The 24,666-nt window shown below is 54.9% G+C and overlaps 3 protein-coding genes across 9 annotated transcripts in view; 1 reads left to right on the top strand and 2 right to left on the bottom strand.

Moving 5' to 3' along the window:
- ECE2 (endothelin converting enzyme 2) overlaps nt 1-1,093 on the bottom strand; it is a 30,953-nt gene extending 29,860 nt beyond the window's left edge. For both annotated transcript variants that reach the window (XM_057306701.1, XM_057306702.1), the window contains exon 1: nt 788-1,093. In XM_057306701.1, the coding sequence (XP_057162684.1) occupies nt 788-1,070 (283 nt within the window). In that variant the 5' untranslated portion in view covers nt 1,071-1,093. The remainder of the gene's footprint in view (nt 1-787) is intronic.
- Nucleotides 1,094-1,704: 611 nt separating this feature from the next.
- On the top strand, nt 1,705-7,090 carry ALG3 (ALG3 alpha-1,3- mannosyltransferase). Of its 2 annotated transcripts, none has more exons than XM_057306703.1 (9): nt 1,705-1,931; nt 3,845-3,944; nt 4,030-4,177; nt 4,286-4,446; nt 4,897-5,017; nt 5,417-5,622; nt 5,765-5,842; nt 6,476-6,619; nt 6,760-7,090. In XM_057306703.1, exons 1-9 carry the CDS (start codon nt 1,736-1,738, stop codon nt 6,920-6,922), a joined length of 1,317 nt encoding a protein of 438 aa, XP_057162686.1. In that variant the 5' UTR covers nt 1,705-1,735; the 3' UTR covers nt 6,923-7,090. The 2 variants fall into 2 exon arrangements, with proteins under 2 accessions (XP_057162686.1, XP_057162687.1); XM_057306704.1 differs by having other exon boundaries at nt 1,716-1,894.
- Nucleotides 7,091-7,094: 4 nt separating this feature from the next.
- VWA5B2 (von Willebrand factor A domain containing 5B2) lies at nt 7,095-18,077 on the bottom strand. Of its 5 annotated transcripts, none has more exons than XM_048215150.2 (19): nt 17,939-18,077; nt 17,688-17,858; nt 15,603-15,834; nt 15,277-15,434; nt 14,593-14,724; nt 14,236-14,360; nt 13,691-13,846; nt 13,141-13,251; nt 12,852-13,060; nt 12,657-12,768; nt 11,963-12,148; nt 10,947-11,118; nt 10,558-10,859; nt 9,866-10,055; nt 9,405-9,761; nt 8,472-8,609; nt 8,303-8,383; nt 8,003-8,223; nt 7,095-7,916 (listed from the first exon to the last, which is right to left on the bottom strand). In XM_048215150.2, exons 1-19 carry the CDS (start codon nt 18,075-18,077, stop codon nt 7,368-7,370), a joined length of 3,741 nt encoding a protein of 1,246 aa, XP_048071107.1. In that variant the 3' UTR covers nt 7,095-7,367. The 5 variants fall into 5 exon arrangements, with proteins under 5 accessions (XP_048071107.1, XP_048071108.1, XP_048071106.1 ...); XM_048215151.2 differs by having other exon boundaries at nt 10,558-10,856; XM_048215149.2 differs by having other exon boundaries at nt 10,558-10,856; nt 15,277-15,479; nt 15,615-15,834.
- Nucleotides 18,078-24,666: the final 6,589 nt, after the last annotated feature.

The following is a 24,666-nucleotide window of genomic DNA, read 5'->3' as shown; positions in this document are numbered from 1 at the left end:
CATGCTTTTACAAATACCAAAATAAAAACAAAATTGGAAGGAAGCCTGTTGTTCAAACTTCACTGGATCCCTCAAGGCTGGCAGTGGGAGAGAACCCCAGGGCGCAGCTGGACCTCTCGGAGCCCCACTTTGCATCCCTGCGTTTGTACTTTTTGCTGTGGAGAATCCCACCAATCTTGGCTGCAGTCTCCCCTCCGACCTCAGAGGGCGCTGTCCTCAGTCTCCCCTCCGACCTCAGAGGGCGTGTCCTCGTCCTCACTGCACAAGGGACATAGGACCAAGTTTCAGGTAGGGCTGGGAGTGTGGAGAGAGGTCTCTCCATGTGACAGTGGCGTCCGGTGCCCATTGGCGTTAACAGATAAACGCTAGGCATCGTGCTCGAGGTGCCTGAACGTTCCTTATCCGACTTGAGCTCGCAGTTCTATTTCTAGAAGTGAATCTGAAGCTCAGAACGGGTTCACAACTTGTCCTAAGTCATATACAGCCAACTAGCATTGGGACTTGAACTAAGTCCTCTGAACTCTCCAGTGCTCGAGGCTGTCTCCCCGAGGGTCCGGAATAGGGTCCTAGGATACCTACAAACTCAGACTCAGAGACTGTCTTTCTCCAGGGGGGAGCTTGTACTGAGAATCTCTTGGCTCCCGTTGCCCTGGCTAAATACTGCCGAGATTCTGAAGTTACTGGATCTTGGCTCCCGAGAGGGACAAACAAACTCGAGGAAAGCGGACAGGGCGGGGGGCGGCTCCAGCTCGCTCTACCTGGGCTGGGGAGCGCCGGGACTACCCACCTAGCACGAGGATACGGTCTTCGCGCCGCAGCTCAGGCTCCAGGAGGGAACGGAAGGAGGAGAAGTCCCCGAACCACTCGTAAGGGGCACAGTCTGCCGCATTCAGGTAGCGCTGATCCCAGTACTGAACCTCACGGTACCTGCAGTTCTGCTCTGGTATCTCAGGCGGGGGGGCTGAGGCCCGTGGAGAGGCCATGCTTGCAGCCGCAAGCCCTTCAGGACACACTGCCGGCACTTTCAGAGCGGGCTTGGCGCCCCATGTAGCCAATAGGGATGGTATCATTCGGGAGGCGTGTCCCTTGTGTCTCCGCCCACCACCTGCAGTTGCCCAACATAAACACGTGGAACTTCCGTCCTCTGGTGAGCGCTCTTTGAAGAATACTCCGGGTGGGAAAATCATATGGTTCAGAACTTGAATCCTCCAAACTTGTACTGCTCCCTCACTTCTGAGAGCCAAATTTACAGTGTCAGACTCACTCGGCTCATCACTGGTTATTTTCAGCTTGGCCGGCTCCTTCCATTAAGGAGTCTCAAAGTTAATGAAAGATTCATTTCTACCCAGTTTTGAGCACGCGGAAGGCTCTCAGAGGACGCAGGAGGGGGCGCGGCCACAGGTCTTGCCCTTCAGGAGAGACTGGCATGAGACACAGATGAAGCCTCATGCCAGGCAGGGGAGAACACGAACAGAAATGTTGCAAATGTTCGATCTACTTTAGCGTCTGTGTGCCCAGAACCAATTATGCACTGAGGAGTAACACTATACCTGCACGTCTGTAGTGTGTAGTGCATCAGGAAAGGTGTGGAAGAAGTAAACTTTAGTGGAGTAAATAGGACATGAAACCGGACAGGGATCAGTCGGTTGGGTCCGCCCGCTCGTGGAGCGGAACTTAAGTGCCGAGGGGTCGGGCTTCCGGAGTGGCGGGCCAACACGAGCGGCGCAACGTCAACATGGCGGCGGGCCTACGGAAACGCGGCCGGGCGGGTCCCGCAACCCGGGCTGCGGGACTCTGCGGACAATGGCTGCGGCGCGCCTGGCAAGAGCGGCGCCTACTGCTGCTGGAGCCGCGCTACACGCTGCTGGTGGCCGCCTGCCTCTGCCTGGCGGAGGTGGGCATCACCTTCTGGGTCATTCACAGGGTGGCATGTGAGTGCGCCGAGGAGGAGGGGAGGGTAGGGAGGGGGACCCGAACCCCCTACCCAAACTGGGACCCTGATTTGGAGCTGAAATCCAGACCCCAGATCCAATCAGTCATCAATTGCAGACCATAATTTTTATCCAGGTCCCAAGCCTGCTCCATAAAACCAAACCCTGCCTTAATCCCTCCCCGATGATGGAAGGGGCGACCCTAAAGATTGGCCCTCTGCCCTGACCATACAGCCTGCTAGGCTAAGAAAATAAACCAGCCTGGAAATCAAAAGACCGGGGTCCGAGTTAATGTACTGCTGCTCCTTTTTGTCTCTGTTGTTTTGGACATGTCCCTTCCCCTGCTGGGTCCAAATTTTCTCATCTGTTCAATTCTGAGGTCTCAAAGTCTCTTGTCAACAGTGGCATTTTGTGACCACTTGAGTCCTTTGGGTATTATTGGGGTCTCCTTTCCGGGCTGAATTTAGACACTGGGCTTAAGGCTGTCTTGCTAAAGATGATTAATTCAACACATTTATTGAATGTTTATTATATGCTTAACACTATGCTAGGTGCCAGGAGTACAGTGGTGAAAAAATAGACACATTTCCTATTTGGGTGTATGGGCCAGGACAAAAAGAAGTTAGTAGAAAATGATAGTGGATCATATTCATCATGACAGTAGGAAGACAGGGAGCCCTAAAAGACACAGGAGGGCACTTAAGCCAGACTTGAGTCCCCCTTTAAAGGTAAGAGCAAGCTAGTTGAGGAAAGAGAAAAGGCGAGGAGAAAGAGCACTCTAGGCAGAGAATCCTGTAACTAAAACGTCCAGTCGAAAGAGAGTCTGCTTCCTTTGAGGAACTGAATTTTTTTTTAGAGCTGGATCAGAATTCAAATGACTGTAGCAGTGAGAGATGAGATTGCAGAAGTTGAGACCAGATCATGAAGCCGTCTGTCAGTTGTGTTAAGGAGATAACTAGCATGGTGGTTAAGAATTTAGGTCCTCATGGAGTTCCAGTCTCAGTTCTGCCCTTCTTAGCTCACTGATCTTGAACTAGTCACTTAACCTCATTAATTCATAGGTTCCTCTTCTAAAATTGGGAATAATCGGATTTGGTCTTTATCTTGGGAGCCTTGAGGAATCATTGAAGGGTTTTATTTTTTTATTTTATTTTTTTTAAAGATTTTTATTTATTTATATGACGGAGAGAGAGAGAGAGAGAGAGAGTGAGCACAAGCAGGGGGAACAGGAGAAGGAGAAGCAGACTCCCCACTGAGCAGGGAGCCGGATGCGGAGCTCGATCCCAGGACCCTGGGATCATGACCCAAGCTGAAGGCAGTCACTCAACCAACTGAGCCACCCAGGAGCCCCTCATTGAAGGGTTTTAAGCAGAGAGGTCTGACATGATTTCTATTCTAGGAAGAGCTCTCTGGTTGCAGGGTGGGAAATATATTGTAGTGGGGTAAAAGTGGAAGCTGGGAAACTAATTAGGAAGCTGTTGCATCATTGAGGCTAGAGATTATGTTAGGTCCAAATGTTCGTATGTAAGAGTAGAAAAGGATGAGAGGTAGTAGAGTTATTTAAGATGAAGAATAGGCAAGATTTGGTGACTGGGTGTTGGAAATGAGAAAGAAGTAAGTGTTAAAGATGTTATTCAGGTTTGTGACCTGGGCAGCTGGGAGGTCGATGGTGCCATTCATGGAACCCAGGAAGGGGAACAGATTTAGAGTGGATGGTTTGAGTTCAATTACAGACATGTTGAGTTTGAGATGCTTGGGCTCACCCAGAGAATGTCAGATAGCCAGTGAGATAAGGGGTTGTGATAGAAGTCATGGGAAAGAGGTGGAACTCTGTGTTTTGAGGGGCTGGATGTGTGTGGGGGACAGACAAGTTCTGAACGTGGAAGTAACCACACCGTCCCATCCTTTTCCAGATACAGAGATTGACTGGAAGGCCTATATGGCCCAGGTGGAGGGCGTCATCAATGGCACCTATGACTACACCCAACTTCAGGGTGACACTGGACCTCTTGTGTGAGTGGTGATAAGGGGTTCAGTGAGGACCTAAGGGGCTGACTGGTTACCAGGCTGGGTAGCCTGACCTTGACTCCTCTTCCAGGTACCCAGCCGGCTTTGTGTACATCTTTATGGGGCTGTATTATGCCACTGGCCGGGGCACTGACATCCGCATGGCCCAGCACATCTTTGCCATGCTCTACCTGGCCACCTTGCTGCTCGTCTTCTTGATCTACCACCAGACCTGCAAGGTGAGTCCATGCTGCCGGGAGCAGGGGGCCCCAACTGGCAGTGCTGGGGAGTAGGGATGGCTCAGGGTTGGTGAGTTGACCTTGTTCCCCACTGTGCCCACCTCTCAGGTACCCCCCTTCGTCTTTTTCTTCATGTGCTGCGCCTCTTACCGTGTCCACTCCATCTTCGTGCTGCGGCTCTTCAATGACCCAGTGGCCATGGCGCTGCTCTTCCTCAGTATCAACCTCCTGCTGGCCCGGCGCTGGGGCTGGGGCTGCTGCTGTTTCAGGTCGATACCCCTCCCTTCTCCCCCTCTCTCATTCCGTATTTCCATCATTTCCTCCCCCAGTTTTCTGCAGCAGAGGAAGTAAGGGAGTAACCAGACAAGGGCCCCACTAGACAAGTCTAGGATCTGTAGAAAGGCTCTGCTCCCACCCCCCAAACACACACACCCTCTACCTGTCCTCTCTTCTAGACAGCATCTGTTGTTGGAGTTGGTCCTTGCACATTCTAAATACTCTAAATATGTATTTGCTGGTTCAGTCTGAGCATAGAGACTTGGTATCTGCCTCTTACCCTCAGCCTCCTCCCAGGCTGCTCTACCCTCCTTCCAGCAATTCCGAGTGTGAGCCCCATCCTGGAGCTTGCTGGCAGGGGAGGGGAGGGGGAGATACATCATTGGGTGGGGCCCATGGCCCTGGAGCTGATCTCCCCCCTTCGTGTGCCTTACCTGCCCCAGCCTGGCGGTCTCCGTGAAGATGAGCGTGCTGCTCTTCGCCCCCGGGTTGCTCTTTCTTCTCCTCGTGCAGTTTGGCTTCCGTGGAGCCCTTCCCAAGTTGGGCATCTGTGCTGTCCTTCAGGTACCCACCCCCACCCCTTCCCTTTCCTAATGAACGGGAGGCTACGCTCTGGCCTCCTTCCATAGTTCAGACTTCCTCAGAGCTAACAAACAGGGTTTTGGAGTGATTCTGGGCTTTGCTTTTATTAGCGGTAAAATAAGGGTGTTGAACTAGATGGTTTCTCAGGGTCTCTCTGATTCTGCCCACTTACGACATAGTGAACCCAAACCTAAAGGACTGTTATTACCTGCCTTCTCAGCTTCTTTGGCTCTGGCCTAGATGTGGAGGCTGGCTTTCCTGCTATTCATGGGGGGATTTGAGAACCTCTGAGACCACGCCCTCTGTCTCCTCCCCTTGCTGATTAGTATGAAGGCTCAGTTTGAGCCTGGGCACCTCTGCTGACATCACACCTATCCTCAGGTGCTGCTGGGGCTGCCCTTCCTGCTGGAGAACCCCATTGGCTACCTATCCCGCTCCTTTGACCTTGGTCGCCAGTTTCTCTTCCGCTGGACAGTGAACTGGCGCTTCCTCCCTGAGGCCCTCTTCTTGCATCGTGCCTTCCACCTGGCACTGTTGGCCGCCCACCTCACCCTGCTCTTTCTCTTTGCCCTCTGCAGGTGGCACAGGTGAGAAAGGGGAGCAGTGTCATGGACAGAGTTGGGGGAAGTATGAAGGGCCTGCTTGGGGGAGATGTTGAGTTCATGTGGGTGAGTCTAGAGCTTGCCATACGATGGGGGCTTGATAAATGTATGAATGGCTTCTCCCCAGGACGGGGGAAAGTATCCTGTCGCTGCTGAAGGATCCCTCCAAAAGGAAGGTTCCACCACAGCCCCTCACACCCAATCATATCCTTTAAGTCATGAGAAGGTAAGTCTTGCCCTTTCCAGTTAGCCCTGGATGGCTGGTGACCTGGGGGAGGGAAAAGGAGGTACCAGTAACAGCCACAGCCCTGTTCATGGGAGTAGAGCTGTTCCCTCCACCAGTCTGCACCGCTGTGCTAAGCACTTCACATATTTAAGCATATTTTATTCTTAATCCTGAATATTATTTGACTTAACCATTATGAGTACTCACTCTCTGCCTGGTGTCGTCCTAAGAGATTTACGTATGTTCTAACATTTAAAGCTCACAAGAGACTCTGAAATAGAGAGTTGTTTTTATTATTATTATGCTCATTTTACAGATGACAAAATTAGGACATTAAGGAGTTTAAGTAACTTACGTCACTCAGCTTGTAAGTGATGAATGTAAACGCACTAGGCCTTACGGCCATAGTATCATTATCTCCACATTAGATTGAGGAACAGGTCTGGAGAAGCTAAGAAATTCGTCTGAAAGGGTGCATCTCAGAATGGCAGAGCCAGGGGGCTGTCTGACCCCAAAACTTTTGCCCCTTTGCTTTGGAACCTCCCTGCCCCCTACCCCCATCCCAACTCCTGGCCCTTCTGCTCCTGCCCTTGGCCTTGACCACTACGTACAGATCATCTCTACCCTCTTCACCTCCAACTTCATCGGCATCTGCTTCAGCCGCTCCCTCCACTACCAGTTCTACGTCTGGTATTTCCACACACTGCCCTACCTCCTGTGGGCCATGCCTGCACGCTGGCTTACACATCTGCTCAGGTACTGGCTGGGACAGCCTGGGCGAGTGGGAAGGGCTAGGGAGCTCCCCATCCCTAGGCTGACCGTGGAGGGTTGGGGGTGAGCTGAAGGGCTGCAGGCCTAGAAACTGGGCAAAACCTGAGCGGCTTTCTCATCTCCAGGTTGCTGGTGCTGGGGCTCATTGAGCTCTCCTGGAACACATACCCGTCCACGTCCTGCAGCTCTGTGGCCTTGCACATATGCCATGCTGTCATTCTGCTGCAGCTCTGGCTGGGCCCCCAGCCTTTCCCCAAGAGCATCCAGCACAGCAAGAAAGCCCACTGAGATCCACCTTCCTTCCCCTCCAGTCCGCTCGTAGGACCCTGGATGGGAATAGACTCTGTGCGCTTCCCAATAAACCTTACCAAGTCCACGTCTGTGCAGCGTACGTGCAAGTGCCTGCACCAGGCTGTGAGGGGCATGTGCGCTGCAGATAAAGAACTCGTTTGGGCAGTCCAAAGAGGCACTTTATTGCATAGGAATTGGGGGCTGTGGCTCTCTCCCCTTCCACTGCAGTGCATGGAGCTCAGGAGGGAAAAGTAATGCCACGGGAGGAGTGGGAGAGAGAGCACAGGCAGGCACTTTGTGTGAGGGCAGGGGGTTCTGGGAAGGGGATGAGAAGCAGTGGAGGTCAGGCCGACAGCAGCCTGCCCCTCCCAGTGCCGAGAAGCCGGCCAAGTGGCAGTGACTTGAGTCTGTTGGGCGGCGCCGCCAGAGGAGCGCGCGGCCCTCACACGTTTGCCGGGCTGTAGCACAGCAGGTGTAGCTGCAGGTTCTGGTCCCAGTGGCGGAGCAGCAGGAAGAGACCCCGGGCCGCCGCTTTGAGAGCAGCCAGGTCAAGGCCATCGGGCAGGTGCTGGGCCCGCAGCCAACAGTCCGCTTTAGCCGCTGCTAGTTCCCACTCGCCAAAGGCGGCAGCGCAGCGGTGCTCCAGCCACGCGAGTGCCACGGCTGTGGCCCACGTCCGGCCCCTCAGGTCGGCACCGCCCAGCCCTTCTGCACCCTCTGAAGCCTCAGTGTCCGAGCCCCTCCCGCTGTCCACCTGGCCTGGACCCTCGGAGCCTGAGCTGGGGGACGGACTGCAGGAGGCCGTGGCACTGTCCCTCTGGCCAACACCAGGTCCCAGAAGTGCCCAGGGAGAGGAGGCCGAGGTGGGGCTGAGACTGGCGCGGTGCACAGCGAAGGGCGACGCACGGCACAGGCGTTCCTTTGGGATGCGCACCGCCGCACAGAAGGGCGCGTCCAGGCGGAAGGAGCCGGGTGCCTCCTGCAGCCGTACCTGAGGAGAGAGGAGGTGGGGGGAGAAGCGAGCTGAGACAGTGCCCTGGCCATGGCAGCGCCACCCTCCACCTCCCGAGTCCTCACCAAGGGCAAGTAGTCGTGGTCGCTGCCTTCGCTGTTGCCCTCACTGGCCTGGCCCTGGTGGGGGCTGCAGAGTCGGTGGCTGGCAGAGCCTCTGGCCCTCCCGCCGCCCAGGCTGAGCCTAGAGGGAGGCTGGGGGGGAAGGTGATGAGGACTTCTGGTGGACTTGGGGTTGCCATTTTGGTTCGGGTTCCAGCCGCCTACCAGAGAGCATCCCTGAGGTCCTGCAATGGAGTCAGTCAGTGCGGGTTGTGGTCCCTAAGCCCGGTTGCTCCCTACCCTTGCCCCGACTTTGAGGGTTACCTTTCAAGTGCACAGCTGTCGGCAGAGGAGATGCATCTAGATGGCCCTGCGGGGCAGACGTGCTTGGGGGCTCAGCTAGCTCTGTAGGGGCACAGGAGATGGGTGAACCGGGAGGGCGGCTGGTGAGGTGAGGGCCAGCACCTGAGAGGTCACCCAGGAGGGACTCTACCTGAGCTCCGCACCTGCAGGGCTGAGGGCAGGACTTCCCTGGTGGTAGCATCCACAGCTACCGGGCAAGTGAAACAGGAAGGGGCAGAGCTGACCTTGCTTGTCTGAAGGGCTCGGAGCCAGGACCTCCGGGCATGGCCTGTGAGACCAAGGAGCAGCGTGCTGAATGGGAGCAGGGGCACTTACCGCACCCACCCTCTACAGAGGGCCTTATAGAAACAAATCTCAGTGTTGCGTGCAGCTTTTCCATCTGTCCACTTTTGAATGGAGTAGAGTCCTTTCTAGGAGCCAGCTTAGACTCCCCAACTTTGACAAGGAGTTAGGCTGAACCCTCAGTGCGTAGCGGGGCTAGACCCTCTGGCCACCCAGAAATCGAACATTTTATTCACCACCCAAATGAAGCGCTGACTGGTGGCTTTTCTGTCCACTCATTTCAGCACTGTCCAATAGAACTTTCTGCAGTGAATGAGATGCTCTGAATCTCCGTGATCCGGTATGGCAACCACTAGCCGCAAGTGAGTGTTAAGCACTCGAAGTGTGGCTAGTGCCGCTGCAGAACCGAAATTTTCACTATTGGATTTACTAGTCCTCCTGAATGACAGATGGGTTTTTATGTTATAGGCGCTGTGAGTCATTAAGAAGATCACATTTCCCTCTGTGCTGGCTGCAAGGAAGCTTGCCAGTTTTGGGTCCCATGCTCGCAAGGGCATATAACTTCATGGTGTGCGTATCTTTAATATAACCCGATTCTCCACTTCCTTTTATTATTACATTGCCCTGCTTTTTTTTTTTTTTCTTGTCAATACGGGTGAGCCACCTCAAATTGTTCGTGAGCAAAACGAGGTTTGGAGTGATCAACACACAGACCACACCTCTCCTCCTCTCTGCCCCGTACGGGCTCTGTGGGCCCTCCTGGGGTGCACCTGCAACTCACCTCGGTCAGCCGTGGCCTCGGCCCCTCTGCGGAGAGCCAGCTGCTCATTGTCCCGGACCACGGAGGCTGCTGTCAGCCGGTGGAGTGCTTGGTCCCAAGCACCTTCTCTTTCAGGGGGTGACAGAGGCAGCGAGCCATCATCACCAGGTCCCCACAGTGTCTCTAGCCCAACACCCACCTCCCAGCACATAGGCTGCTCCCCACACAGGGCCCGGATCACCACATGGCAGCGTGGAGCCTGAGGAGGCAGGGCCTCTGCTGGAGGGGCTGACTCCCCACTGGGGGGCATAGCCGTGAATAAGAAGGGGGGTTCCATCAACATGTCCCAGTCCATAGGGGCCGGGGAGAGCAGGTTTCCTGGAGGGAGACAACCGTAAAGGCAGGGGCAGTGTGGTACCCTAGGCCCCTCCTTTCTGAGACCTTCCATGGTCTCGGAACCCAGCTCCCCATCCAGCCCTTACCTGAGTCGTCCAGGCCGTGTCCCAGCTGCTGCCCTGACTCAGGGCCTGGCCCATCGGGTGCTGTGCCCAGAGAGGGGTGCCGGGGATTGCCAGGGACTGGGTTCACCTGGCCTGGGGGGGATGAGAGGCTCCGGCCAGCCAGAGCCGCTCTGTGTCGACGACCCAGCACCTCAGCACTCAAGGCCCCAGACTGCACATAAGAAGTGGGGTCCACTGGTCAAGAAATGAAGAGGTCCCGGCCATCACACATGCAGACACAACTGGCCACAGAGCCCTTCGTCCAAAACTGTGGGTGGCTACTCACCACCCTTGGGAGCAAGGCCGCTCTATGGCCCTGGCCACCTCCCAGGGCCATCTTACTCCTTGCACTATTTCTCACTTGACATTGTTGCTCGTCTCTGATTTTGTTCCTGTTTTCTCCCTCTTTGTCTCACTAGCTTCTACTTGTTCTTCCAGATGTGGCTCTTGCTTTCCTGACTCCCTCACACAGGGTTAGTCATCTCGACTCTGACCCTCCCCATAATGCCGTGTCCCTCCGCTCAGCACCGTATGTCACATAGTGTCATTATAGATTTACCCACTTATCTCTTCAGCTGGACTTACTAGTACCCAGTGCACAATAATGGCCTTTAGCAGACAGTCAATAAACAATTGTTGGATACATAGGAGAATGGATGTGGCTGGAATCTCACCTTGACTGGAGCCAGTGGGGGTGGAGGCAGGGGGCAGGAGCGGGAGCCCGCAGGTTCTCCCCAGGCCAGACTGCGGCAGCCCTGCTGAGAAGGGAGATGCAGGGGAGCCATGCCCTCAGGGGAGCCAGGGGACTCGCTGCTGCCTGTGGAGCCTGGACCTGGCTCCGGGCTGGCGGAGCAGTGGGTGAGCACATACTGCTCCCGGATGTACGAAGACTGGAAGATGCGGCGCCATATGGCTGGGTCAGAGGAGGGGTTGGGTCCAGGGTCCGTGGCTGGGTCTGTCAGAGCATCAGTACCTGCTGGGAGGTGAAAGAGTGGATCCCAGCCCTGGCCTCTCCCATGGCCCACCCCTCCGGCATGGCTGCACGCGACGTCCAAGTCCTCACTCTGCTCTGAGTCTCCAGCAGCCCACGGGCTGGACAGCTCCGCTGACACAGTGCCTGTTCCCAGGAGCTCCGAGGTGCCAGTGGGCTCAGTGCCAGCACTGGTGGCAGACGGTGCTTCCTCCGGGGACGGGAACACAGAGCCTCCCAAGCTCTGCCAGCCAGCTTCTGGGCCCTAGAGAGGGACAGTCGTTGGAGAAAAAACTGATTGTAGTTACACGCTGCCTCTTTCCAAACAGGATTTAAGACGTCTCACCACAAGAGGCAATAAAGTTAATAAGCCAGAAATGAAAGCCCAGTACTGAGGAAGGAGGAAGCATACATGCTAATGACAAGGTTAATAGAGCTCCCTGGCTGAGCTTCAGGTTTGGCCGGAGCTTCCTGGCAGGCAGGCAAAAAGGCAAACACTCCATTATATAGCTCTCAGGATCAAAACGAGGAAGTGTGCTTATTTCTTCTAGAGAGAGAAAGGTTTTTATAAATCAAAATAACTACCATTTCTTAAACTCCTACTACATATCAAGTATCCTACCAAGTGTGCACGTCGTGACCTCTAATTACAACAACCCTATGACAAAACTCAGTATGAGGAAATGGGCTCAGAGAGGTGAAGGGACTGGCCCAAAATCGAATGGCTAGTACATGCTAGAGTTGGGATCAGAGATTTCATCTAGACTATGCTCCGTCCGTTTCTGAGTGTTACAGGAAACAATCCAGATGGTGCTTTCTGTAGGGCACCATGTGAAGAAATGAGCGAGTTTCACAAAACCCTCAGAGTGAAGGCTAGAGCTGTCTTCTATGGCCGTGTGCTTTAACAACCTTTGGTAAAAGCCAAGGTCAACACTTTATGGGACAATTGAGTGGACGACCTTATGAAGAGGGCAGACTTCAGTCCCCTTGGGGTGCCCAGTGGGATCCCTGGGGAGGCCTAGGTTGCAGTAGGAGAGCTTGGCAGGGAGAGGCACAGGGAGTGGAAGAGTTTTGAAGACATGCAGGGACTTTAGACATCCCAGGCCTACCCCTGGGGCGCGGGGCCGGAAGCCATCCACCCTGAAGAGTGAGCAGTAACCGAGCAGCTGGTCCCCAGGGTAGAGCGCTGGGATCTCCCGGGGTGTCAGCAGGGCCTCCACCACATCAGGCACAAACCAGTCCACAGAGATGTCACTTAAAGCGGGTTCCAGTGCCTTCCGGAGAGCCTGCACCAGCTGTGAGGAGTGGCCAGAGGGAGGACATGGGAGAGACAGGTGCCACACAGCCCACGGAGCAGGAAGGCCACCCTTCTGCTGATGCCATTTGCCCAGCTCCTGGGCTGGGGGAAGCAGGGTCAGGCTGGGGTCCAGGGAAGGAATGGGGGTAGGAATTAGCAAGGGGACTGAGCGCTCAGTCCTCAGGTTTGGTCTGTCTCCTGGCCTGAGCTAAGCCCGTGGATGAGGCAAGATTTGTCGAGGATATGGCTCTGCACCAGGAATAAGATTTGGGGGGTGGTAGGAGGGCCGTGTTCCCCACACCTTTGGCCTCCTGCAGCACCCCAGAGCAACACCAGCAGCTCCTCTCCTGACTGGCGTCTTTAAGGAGGAGGAATTGGAATGGGGGAGAAGTCCTGGTCGAGGGTGCCAGGAGACCCCGAGGCTTGACTGGGTTCTGTTGCAAGCTTAGGGTAACTTGGGGGAAGGACTTCTGGGAGTAGGGAACAGGGCCCAGGCTCAAGCTCACCATGGGCTGCAGCCTCTCCCCAGGCCTGGGGAAGTAGGCCTGGCCCCTGCTGAGGGCAGACAGACCCTGAAGCAGCTGGTGGCAGGCAGGCCCCAGCCCAAAGGAGAAGCACCTGATGAGGGAAGGGAAGCAGCTGTGACCTCCCGGAGCCTCTTGGGCATGGGGGTCAATCTCGGACATGGGCTCAGCCCATACCTGGCTGCCCCCCTGTGCCACCGCATGAGCTCCAGGGTTTGCTGGGTAGCAGCGGCCAAGGGCGAGGCGGCAGTCAGCAGGAACAGCTGCCTGGGGTGGGCCCTGTGCTGGGGCTGCCCCACGGCCCAGGTCAGCGCAGCCAGCACATCTGGGGGTCCACTTGCAGCCTGCAGGGTCTCCACGTTCTCACAGATCAGCTGCACAGTGTCCTGGAAAGAAAAGGCGTGCTTTGGCCATGCCAGGCTGAGACATCTTCCCCAGGCCCCCCAGATCCCCAGACCGTACTCACATCATTGCAAGGCTGGCTCTCTGGAAAGAGGGGCTGCACCGCCGTGCCAAACATGGCCAGGTTGATGAGCGTCTGTGGTGGCAGTGACTTCACAGCCAAAACAATGGCATCCTGGGGAGGGCCAGGGAGGGCAGCGTGAAGCAGGCCCCCAGGGCAGTGGTAGGGATGCCAGACTGCCTGCCTTCTCCAGGCTATGTGAAAATGAGGAGCTGGAAGTGGGGGTCTGGGAGAGGCCGTGCGCGTGTGAGGCTGTGTGTGAGACTGGCCAGGAGGGAGACCCTGGAGTGTGAGGGATGCTGAGTGTGTGAGAGCCCCTGGAGGGCTATGTGAATCCTTGGGTTTGGGATCAGGGGTGACTGAATGTAACTTCACAGGTGAGAAAGGCTCTTGGAATCCACGAGATGCCCAGGTGTAAGGGTGGGGGTGCGTGCGTGCATACGTGTGTGTGTATGTGTATGCGTGTGAGCGTCTTTAAGAGGCTGCCCTCGGCCCACCTCAGACCCACTGCCTCCCCCCACCCCTAGGCTGCCCACACCGTGCCCCCACAGGCCTTGTGTGCTACGCTGCTGCCGTCCAACAGGAAGAGAAGCTCCCGTGTAGCTGCGCCCAGGCTTCCGGGCTTGGAGCTCAGGTCTGGGCAGAAGCTCAGCACCAGCACGGGATTCAGCAGGATGTCCTTGTGGAAGCGTCGTTGCAGGAACCACACCTGAGCATGGGAGCTGCAAGTCATCCTGGGCCAGGCTTAGTGCAACTCCAGCCTGGGCTGGCAGCAGGACCTAGGCCTCAGGCTTCTTCTATCGAATACCCCCAGAGGGGGCACCTCTTTATAGCCCTTTGAATAAAGGCAAGAGCAAAGGCAGGGGGCTGTCCTCTGCTTGGTAGTCCTAGCCCCCATCCTCTGAGACACACCCCAGGGAGACTTGTGTGGGCCCTCCTATGACAATACTCATCTGGCGTCTGGGATGGCGGTGGCAGCTACTAGGAGGTCCTGCCAAGAGCAGACTCATTATAACATGAGCCTACTTATCTGTTCCTGTGCACAAATGCAGCCGATGGTGGGGTTAGAGGCCAGGCCAGGACCCCAGGCAGCCATACCTGCTGGTCCCCATCGCTGTCCCTTCGCTGCAGCCTCTGGAAGTCCCGGCGGGCCCTCACCCGGGCCTCATATTCTGCTGAGCTCAGGCTGCCAGCCTCTAGCATCAGGTGTGGCTGGTGGGGCTCTAGGGAAGAGGGGACACAGCTGTTAGGAAAGTCCCCGTCTCTGGACCCCAGCTGCTCAGTCTCACTGTCCCAGGTGGACCTTGCAAGTCCAGCCACCCTGTACCATGCCCCGCCCCCCAAAGATGACTTGATTCATCTGGCTTGGGACCCAAAAATCTATACTGGAAAAACGCTACCCAGGTGGTCCTGAAGCAGGTCAGAGCTGGCCCACTGTGTGCCCCAGTCTCTCACCACTGGGGTGCAGTAGGATCTCCAACGCCCGGTCACAGCGATGGCCCTCTGCTAGTGTGACACAGATGGTGGCTGCAGAGCTGGCGTGAGGTGGGGCATCTGCCCGGAGAGCATGAGAGGGGCTCTCCAGGCCTGAGGGAGAGAGAGGCAGAGAGAGGGGATGGTCACCCCACCCCCAGCCAGTCCCGAAGAACAAATATCGCCTTCCCAGAGAACAGTGGTGTGGGCAAGGAGCAGGACTGAGTCCGCTCAGCTCTCAGAGCCTGATCTATGGGCTTGGATGGAAAGGGGAGGGATCTTGTTGCCTTCGTGGGCTGGGGGCGGGATTCCCAGTCCTGTTCCTGGCCGATCAGTTATATATCAACCAGCCGCTGATTTAGCAACCTCCCCCACTTCTTGCACAAGGAAACTCCACTTCATCACTCGGACTGGTCTTAATCTAATCATCTTTCTTCCCATTGGTGAGTGGAGCGGGATATAAATAAATTACACTGACAAACCTGGGGTGGGGGGGACGTTGTGAAGAAACGTCCAGGGAATGCTTCCACCAAAACAGGAGGTTCCTAAGGCTTAGGTCCTTGGTTGTTTTGTTTTGGTTTGGTTTTGGTTTTTTTGGTCCTGTGTTCCTCCCAGTCCTGAGCCCTGAATCAGTCCCCAGTCAGCTATGCTAGGAGGGGCACCCACCTGCCAGCAGGCATGGCCCAGTGACCAGCATCTCGAAGGAGAAGGTATACGGGGCGGGGCAGCGGGCAGGGCCTGAGAACACATCCTGAGGGGCTGCTGGCTCCTCCCAGGCCAGCCCTTCCTCCTGAGGGCTGCCCACCCCGAAGCAGCTGGTGGGGCTGGAAGGGAGCACGAGGAGGGTCACTGGGCCACCACGGAGGCCCCTAGCCCCTCCGGCTGAATGGCCCCAGACCTTCCCCACCCTACCCATCCCCCAGGGCACCCTACCAAAGCCCCCTCACCCGCACTAGACCCAGAGAAGCCGAGGGAGGGACGAAGAGAATCACCATAGGCCCAACCTGTCGTCACAGAGCCCCGGAGGCCTGGGGGGCCCAGGTGGACCCGATGAGGCCAGCGGGGTGAGCACAGAGGGCAGAGCCACGCGCAGCGCCCCATCAGGCCTGGAGGGCAGCTCCCGGCTGCTGCACAGAGTCACCGTCACGGCTCCCGCCGCACTGATGAGGCCCGTGGGCAGCACCAGTGTGGACCGGGCCTGGGCCAGATCCAAGACAAGATGACCTACGATGAGCGAGAAAAGGGGTCAGAGGGGGCTGGAAGCAGAGGCGACGGGGGAAATAGGAAATGGGAGCAGGCACTGAGTCAGGGGAGCCTGGGCAAGGGGGACTTTACAAAGTCGGAGGCACAGGGGGCTAAGGAGTTAGTGATGCAGAATGGAGGCATAAGCTGAATGATGGCTGAAGGAGAGGCAGGATGGCAGTAGAAGGATCTGGCTGTCATCAGAAAAAGTAGTGACATCCTGCAAATGGAGAGCTGAGGAGAAGGGGACATTTCTACACCACCCCCAAGATCCTAAGGGACCCATACCCTCTGCCCTTTTTCCCCTGCCTGCTCATTCAACCCTTGGGTATCATCTTCCTAAGGACCCTCCCTTGTGGACTGACATCTTGCATAGCCTGGAACCTAGCCTGCTCACAAATCACAGCTCATGAACAGTCAGGGACTCCCCACTGCCCACTAGGAGTGGCTCCAGAATTTTCTACCAAGAGGAGTTTAGGAGCAGCGATCTATTTAGAAGCTGGCCATAGGACATAGAGCTGTACTTGCATTCTGAGCACACTGTTTTACTCATATCGTAGGTCTATCTGGGGACTGGTGGAATCATGGGAGTCACTGCTGCTACCAGAAAACTGGCCAGGTGTGTACAACAGCAGTCAAGGCCTTACATGGTCTGGCTCCAGTCTACCTTTATAGCCCTTCCCCACGATAATCATTTATCCATTCTTTTGAGAAATGCTTGCAGAATAAATGAAGAGAAGAAGAAGATGGAAGGAAAGAAAAAAGGGAGAGAAGAAGGAAGAAAGGGGCTTCTATCCTAACCAGCTGAGGCTTGGGGACAGCCTGATACAGCGGAGAGCACAGGATCAGGTTTTGAGTCCAGCTCTCTGGCTTCTAATTCTGCCCTTTGGTAACTCTCTTGTTTTGAGGAACCTCAGTTTCTTCATCCATGAAATGGGAGTCATAATAACTATATCTCAAAGACTGGTGAGGAATGAGATAATGTATGCTTAGCATCCGACACAGAAGAGGCTGTTGTTATTATTTTCACACCTATAAAAGGGGCTAGGAAACAGCACTTGCATACATACCTCTCTGGATTCAAATGAGGTGATATCAGTGACTCGACATTGTCAACTGTAAGTTACTACGAATAGGAGGTATTTTATTACCATCACTCAACACAACTTACTTCCAAACCTTTGCTTACACCATTGCCCCTGACTGAAGTGTCTTTTCCCTCCTCTCCACTTCACCACTCATACCCTTCCTTCTGGCAAAATGCCAGCTCCACTTTCTTCTGGAACATTCCTGGGGCCTCAGCCCAGAGTTCACTCTGGCCTCTAACTACCTGCTGGGCTATTACCAACTCTCAGCACCACTGGATGCTGTCTCTCTTACCGGGATGGTAAATCCCACGTTCAGGAATCAAATGAATGTACAAATAAATAAATGAAAGAATGAAGTGCAAGCCACAAAACCTAGCACAGGAGTGGGCTTCCATTCCCCAAGCCAGCAGTCATATGCCACATTCTGTGCTGGGGCTTGGAGATGGCCAGAGCCCGGTCCCAGGCCCAGGAGCTCACGCTCCAGTGGCGGACACAGACGTGCGGACTGCCTGCTGTGTCTGTCTCCCAGACCGCAAAGCTCGGGTCAGGCCTGGGTCCCGTTGCCCCAGCACCCGGTGCGAGTCAGGTGCCTAGTCCACGACTGTTGAATAAAGCCATGAATTAATGAATGAAGAAACCAGCGGCTGGAGGGGGAGCCGGCGGGGGTGGGACGCAGAGCGGGGGCTGGAATGCGAGCACGGCTGGCTTTCGGGGGTGTGGCGGGGGCGCCCGGCGCCCGACACTCACCCTGCGCGCAGCGGCGGGGCGTGGAGGCCCCCCACCCGGGGCCCAGAGCGCGGCAGCACGCGGCTTGCGAGCGTCGCCGGCTCTGCAGCTGGAACGAGACGCGCCGTCCGGCAGCCTCCGCCTCGAAGCCCGAGACCACTTCGGCCTCCGCCAGCGGGTACACGAACACGCCTGGGGCGACGGGGCACAGGCGGCGTCGGACCTCGCCGGGCCCACGCTCCCCGCCGCGCCGCGCCCCGCCCGGGCCTCACCTTCCACCGGCTGCGGCTGCGGGTTGTGGTAGGTGAGCCGGGCCCGCAGGCTGAGGCAGGGACCGTTGGCGCAGGCCCGGACCCAGGAGTCGGTGAGGGGCAGCGGCGTCCAGCTGGAGGGGCAGTACAGGCCGGGCATGGCGCCCCTGGGGGAGGGGGGCTCGATGAAGGGGGCCGCAGGGTGGGTCCCGGGCGCCCGACTCCGCCCTCCTGCAAGCCGCCGGGAAAACCGAACTCGCGCCCTGGGACGCGGAGCAGCAGGGCGCACCGGGCTGAGCCGGGGGCTGCGGCCGGACCGACAGGTGGCGAGGGGAGGGAACAGGGGGGATGGCGTGATGGGCATCCTAGCCGGTTACCTGGGAAGCCGGGGCGGAGCACTGCTCGGAGCCGCGCGGGGAGCCGGGGAGCGGAGGGTTAATGATTAACCGGCGCTCCGGGCGCCCAGCACTCCCGCCGCCTGCTCCTCCAGGGGCGGAGGGTGGGGATGTGGGGAGAAGGGGGGGGTCACAGCTGTTCCATCACCCGCTCCCGGGCCTCGCCGCCGCCCCCGTACCTGCCGGCCCCCCGGGGCTCCCCGCGGCTGCCAGCTGTCGGAAGTGGCGCGGGTGACGAGATGGAAGATGCTCAGAGGAGCAGGGGGTTTAAAGGGCCAGCATCCTCCTGGGTGTCCCCAGCCTAGCGAGGGACCGCAGGGGCGGGGTGGGAGGGGGAGCCGAAGGACCGTAGTCTTTCTCTCTCCAGCGCCTCACCTGACTGGGGCGCTGAGAGGGGCTGCAGGCCAGAGTGGAGGGGGTTGGGTGGGAAGAACGAGACCGGGAAGAGACAGGACAGTGTCTTTCGGAGGCAAGGCCAGGTGAGGCGTTGGGGCAGGGGGATTCCGTGGGATCCGTCCAGGGCACCCACCCCTCCCCACCCTGGCAGAATTGATATGGGAGTAGGGGGCCCCACAGCCGAGCTGTCAGGGGATGCGGCGGCTGGGTCTAGGGATCGTCACCCTCCCGGCGGGCAACCCCAGCCTCACCGTCGCGTCCTCTGCGGAGTTCTGGGAGCCACAACTGGAGCAGGATGGATAGGGCCGCCTCTGCGTTTCGGGCCGCGCTTAGTCCGGGCACCTGCGGGGCACCCGCTCCGGACTCCCGCTGCGGCCGCTCTGAGTCCGCGCAGGGGCGTCGGCTCTGCGGGTGCTGGTCCCGCCTCCGCTCGCGAAGGCCGCCCCTTCAGCCCGCCGCTACCCCGCCTGCCGCTGCGGCGGGGCTGATGCTCCCCCCGCCGCCCCCGCTTCGGGCGCGGTGCCGCCTCCGCGCCAGCCTTGGCCGCTCCAGCTAGACAGGGCACCGCAGTGCAGGGACCGAGTCCCCGCCGCTGCGCAGCCCCCCACCGATGAGGGACCCGGGCCTCCGAAGCCCCACCCTTTCCGTCCTTCAGGAAGTGAAACGTTCTGCAAGTGCAGCAGTGGGCTCAGTCTGCAGCCCCCCCCGCCCAGCACTGCAACGACTCCTGCTATCCCAGTATCACCCCGCTTCTCTCCCTGGCTATGCTTGCCCTCAGTGCAGTGACCCTCTTTCATCACTGCAGCGATCCCAGCGCTTCATCACCGCAGGACACCCTCCCCCCCCCCACCAAAAGCTAGCCCTTTTCCTTTGCAAAGTACTCCTTCATCACTGCAGATATCTTCCCCATTCCTGCAGCTATCTTCAGCTCTTGTGATCGCTTCAATGACCACTCACTACACGTAGGGATCCCCCATCACTGCAGCAAGTTCCTCCCACCCCCAAGCAGCCAGCATTCTTATCGCTGCAGTGCTATCTCCCTACCTTTTCTGTGGGTGGAGAGAGTAGGCAGGATCAGCCCCTCAGGCTTCTAACTCCCTGCTACCTTCGGTTGCCCATGCCTTGGAAGTGAGTGAGGCCTTCCAGCCTGCAGAGGCTTCTCTTGGCTTAAGACTGCCCATCATAGCAGTGACCCCTATCCCACCCCATACCTGCAGCTCCCGCAGGAGAAAATATACCTGCTTATAAACAGCTCCCTTGTTATTGGCAGAATGTTCATGAGGCTGGACAGTGTTACGATGTAAAAGATTAGGGAAGCCTGTAAAACCTCTCCCAGGATCCCTGAGGGAGTTTGGGGGTCACCCATGCAAGCTTTCTGGCAGAGGCCACACTCAGATTCTGCAAGAAGAGCTTTGAGGAGAACTGGGGACTGGGCGTGGGGCAGCAAGTGGGACTGGCTTTCAAGCCAGACTCAGGGTTCTTACCCTTCCCCATTATCCTTCTGATTCTGGTCACTATCATCATACTGACTGCAGGGACATCCCCTGCCTCCTTGAGCACCTGAGCTCTCAAACTCCAACCCTTTTCTTTTGCTCAAACCACTCAGCATGGAGATGGTTTGGCCTTTTCCCAGAGAACTTTACAGGTAGAAAACTCACAAGGACAGTACAGGAAGCATAGACATGATTGCAACGAACCATCCAGCTCACAGGGAGGTCCAGCTGGGTCCCAACCCTGTTCTTTCCATGTCATCTGAACCATGGTTCCATTAACCCTTCCTGTCCCTTCTCTGCTGAACCTATCCCCAGGCTCATTCTGAGTTAGGGTCTCTTTTCCAGGCTTAGGGGAGAAGCAGTGGGTGGTGAGTGGGCTGATTTGCCCCCTAGGGGACCCAGGTCTCCAGCCAGGACCAGCCTGACCCTGAGGTCTCCATGGAAGTCCAGACAGTGGCCACCTCCACATTGGCATTTTTGTGCAAATGGACCAAGAGTTACATGTGACCCACTCAGGCCAAACACGAAGCTGAAGGGAGAAGTCATTAGGAAGACTTAAATATATGAAAATGGAAAAAGAGGCCCTTGTTTGGGGTTCTGAGGGGGTCTGAGATGTAAGACAGTCTCTCAGGAAGACGGTGTCCCTGTCAAAGACTGGACAACACATTGGTAGAAGCCCAGCTTTGCTGGGAAGCTGGGTGAGCCCTGAAATCCTGCTGGAAAGGCTGTCTTAGTTGAGGCAAGGTCATCAAGAGGGCAAGAGGGGTAAAGCATCCTGCAGAATAGGGCTGGGCAGTGCAGGCTGCTGGGCCCCCCTCTGGAGGGGGCTCTCTAGACTTATTAAGAGGGTCTCTGAGGCCCAGCTGGAAGGTGCTTTGGTGGTGGGGCTGCAGTATGACAGGCAGCTGAAGACAGGAAAGGACACCACCGTCCCAGAGAGTCCCAGAACCAGGTTCCAGGAGATGGAGGAGGTCCTTGGCAGGGGTAAGGAATAGCATGGAGCTTGAGTGGTCGGCTATGTGCCAGGCATGGGGGAGGGAGTGGAGGATAAAAGGGAGCCTTGAGAGGCTCCCACGTAGTGAAAAAGGCAAATACGTAGTTACTGTAGATTAAGATGAGTGTTGCATTAGAGCGATACAAAAGGTATTATAAAGCTTTTAACAGAGATTTTAGGAGAGGCACCTAACTTGGTGGTGGTGGTGGTGGTGGGTGGGTTGCCATTTAAGCCAAGTCCTAAATAGAAGCTAAGCAGTGAAGAAGATATTTCAGGCAGAGGAATCAGCTCACTAAAAGGTGAAAACCAGAGGGACTAAGGAAAGTATAAGTAGGTGAGTGTTTTTCCTCGTAGTTAATGTTTATTAATCACTTACTATAGGCCAGGTACTGCACTAAGCATGGATTACCCCCTTTAATGATCAAAACAGCCCAAGAGATAGGTGTTATTATTATCTTAGACATGAGAAAACCCAAGGCAGGACAGGAAAAGTAACGTGCTCATCATAGGCCAGTAAAGTGGGAGCCAGGTTGTTGATCTCAGACGGTCTGGCCTCAGAACGCTTATTTTTAAACTACCACCATAGAAAATATGGTTTTCTTGATATTTATTTCTTGGTTTATTTCTCTTTGATTTTCCCAAAATCTCTTTTTTTCCAGTTTTTTTTTATTGAGATATAATTGACATATAACATTGCATGTGTTTGAGGTATATAACATACTGATTTGATATATGTAGTATATATTACAAAATGATTACCACAATGAGTTTAGTTAACATCCATTTCGATTCCCTATGTCTCTTTTTTAAATTTAAATTCAATTAATTACCATATAATGTATTATTTGTTTCAGGGGTACAAGTCTGTGATTCAACAGTCTTATATAACACCCAGTGCTCTTTTACAACACGTGTCCTCCCCAATGTCGACCACCCAGCCACCCCATCCCCCTCCCCCCCTCCCCTCCAGCAACCCTCAGTTTGTTTCCTATGATTAAGAGTCTCTTATCGTTTGTCTCGATTTCTGGTTTGGTCTTGTCTCATTTTTTTTCATCTCTTTCCCTATGATTCTCTGCCTTGTTTCTTAAATTCCATATACCAGTGGGATCATTTGATAATTGTCTTTCTCTGATTGACTTATTTCACTTAGCATAATACCCTCTAGTTCCATCCACGTCATTGCAAATGGCACGATTTCATTTTTTGATGGCTGCGTAATACTCCATTGTGTATATATACCACATTTTCTTTATCCATTCATCTATCGATAGACATCTGGGCTCTTTCCATAGTTTGACTATTGTGGGCATTGCTGCTATAAACATTGGGGTGCAGGTGCCCCTTTGGATCACTACATTTGTTAGATTCCCTATGTCTCTTAATATCTTAATACACTTCCTTTTGAAAATACTCGTCAGTCTTGGCTGATCTTAAAAAAAATAAAAAAAGGAACAGGAAGAGAAAGGGTTTGTCCCACTCTCATGCAGGAAGTCCTAGCGCCAAGCCCGTGGGAGAGCTGGTGTGACCCAGGATTCAAGCATTCCTGAATGAGACAGGAAGGGGTAGTTGAACCCGTAAGAGCCTGTAGGAGTGATTCCCTCATCCTACCACATGGCCTGGAACACAGCAGGTGCCCAATAAACATTGGTGGACTCAGGTGCAATAATTATGTGAGGAAACCCACTGACTGTTAGTGAAATTGCCCCAATTTTCTAATCTCTGTGTGGGGTAGGCAGCTGGGCCACTGAAGTCCCCGTCTAGGACATCTGCTCACCTTGGCCACAACCAAGCCTGTAGGGTTGTGCTTTTCCTCCAATCTGGCCCAAGAGGGAGGATTCAAACTCACTCTGCTCCTCAGGCTCACACCGCCCAGGTGGGAGCTGGAGCATGTCGACAGCCTTTACCAAGGGACAGGAGGCAGGGAAAGGGTAAACCCGAAGGGAAAGGGCCTCAGAAAAATGACAGGCCACCTGTTGCAAAGCACAATTCAATTGTCTTCTGCTTGTGGGCTGCCTCCCTGCCTTGGGGGACGGTGGCCTTTTTTCCCCAAACCTCAGAAGCATCTACACTCTCAGATTTGGGCTCTGGAAGAGTTAGGCTTAGAGGAAGAAGAATTTTGCCTCCTGCCTCTCACAAGCTTGGTTCCCCAAACTCCAGCCCCAGTCTGAAGCCCAGATTGGAAGACACCTTAGTTCATGACTTCATTTATTCACTCAATAAATATTGCTTGGGGTAGCCTACAAAGTGCTAGAGCTGACACCATAGCAGGAAACAAGGCAGTGGTGGGTCCCTCCCTTCATGAAAGACATCAAACCCATCATACAGTTAATTTTTATAAACTTCTTTTTCTTTTTTAAAGATTTATTTACTTATTAGCCAGAGAGAGACAGCCAGCGAGAGAGGGAACACAAGCAGGGGGAGTGGGAGAGGAAGAAGCAGGCTCCTAGTGGAGGAGCCTGATGTGGGGCTCGATCCCGGAACGCCGGGATCACGCCCTGAGCCGAAGGCAGACGCTTAACGACTGCACCACCCAGGTGCCCCAATTTTTATAAACTTCTTACTTGGCCATAATTTCAAAACTTATACAAAAGTTGCAAGAATAGGGGCACCTGCGTGGCTCAGTCGGTTAAGCGTCTGCCTTCGGCTCAGGTCATGATCCCAGGGTCTTGGGATGGAGCCCCACATGGGGCTCCCGGCTCAGCCGGAAGCCCACTTCTCCCTCTCCCTCTGCCTGTTCCTCGCCCTGCTTGTGCTGTCTCGCTCTGTTTCTCTCTGTCAAATAGATGGATAAAATCTTTAAAAAAAAAAGTTGGCAAGAATAGACTTTTTTTCCTGAGCCATTTGAAATAGGTGTACACACTATGCCTCTTTACCCCGAAATACTCCAGTGTGCGTTTCTGAAGAACGAGGACACTGTTCCATCCCCACAGGATAGTTGTCAAATTAGGAAACTTAACTTTGAAATAATACTATTAAACTATAGTCAATATCCCGATTTCAGTGACAGTTGCAAAAATGTTCTTCATAGATAACCCCCTCCCCTACCCAATCCAGGATCATGCATTGCATTTAGTTGATAGTTCTGTTTAGTCTTCTTTCATCAAAAATAATTTTTTCTTTCTTATTGTCTTTTACAATACTGACATTTTTTTTTAAAGAATATTCATCAGTCGTTTTGTAGACTGTCCCTCAGTTTGGGTTTGTCTGTTGCTTTCTCGTGATTCAGAATATTTACTTTTGACAAAATTACCACATTAGTGATGTGGTGCCCTTCTCACTCTGCCACATCCGGATGTGCATATCAGTTATCAGTACTGGTGATATTAACTGTGATCATTTGCTTAAGGTGGTGTATTAGGGTTCTTCAGAGAAATAAAACCAATAGGAGATAGATCTGTATCACCTATAAGGTGCGTGTTTACGTATGTATTTCTATTACTTATTTATTATAAGGAATTAGCTCACTCAATT

The sequence above is a fragment of the Ursus arctos genome, unplaced genomic scaffold (genome assembly GCF_023065955.2).
Source record: "Ursus arctos isolate Adak ecotype North America unplaced genomic scaffold, UrsArc2.0 scaffold_4, whole genome shotgun sequence".
NCBI lineage: Eukaryota > Metazoa > Chordata > Mammalia > Carnivora > Ursidae > Ursus > Ursus arctos.
Note: the sequence above shows the minus strand (reverse complement) of the source record. Positions and strands in the feature narration are given on the sequence as shown.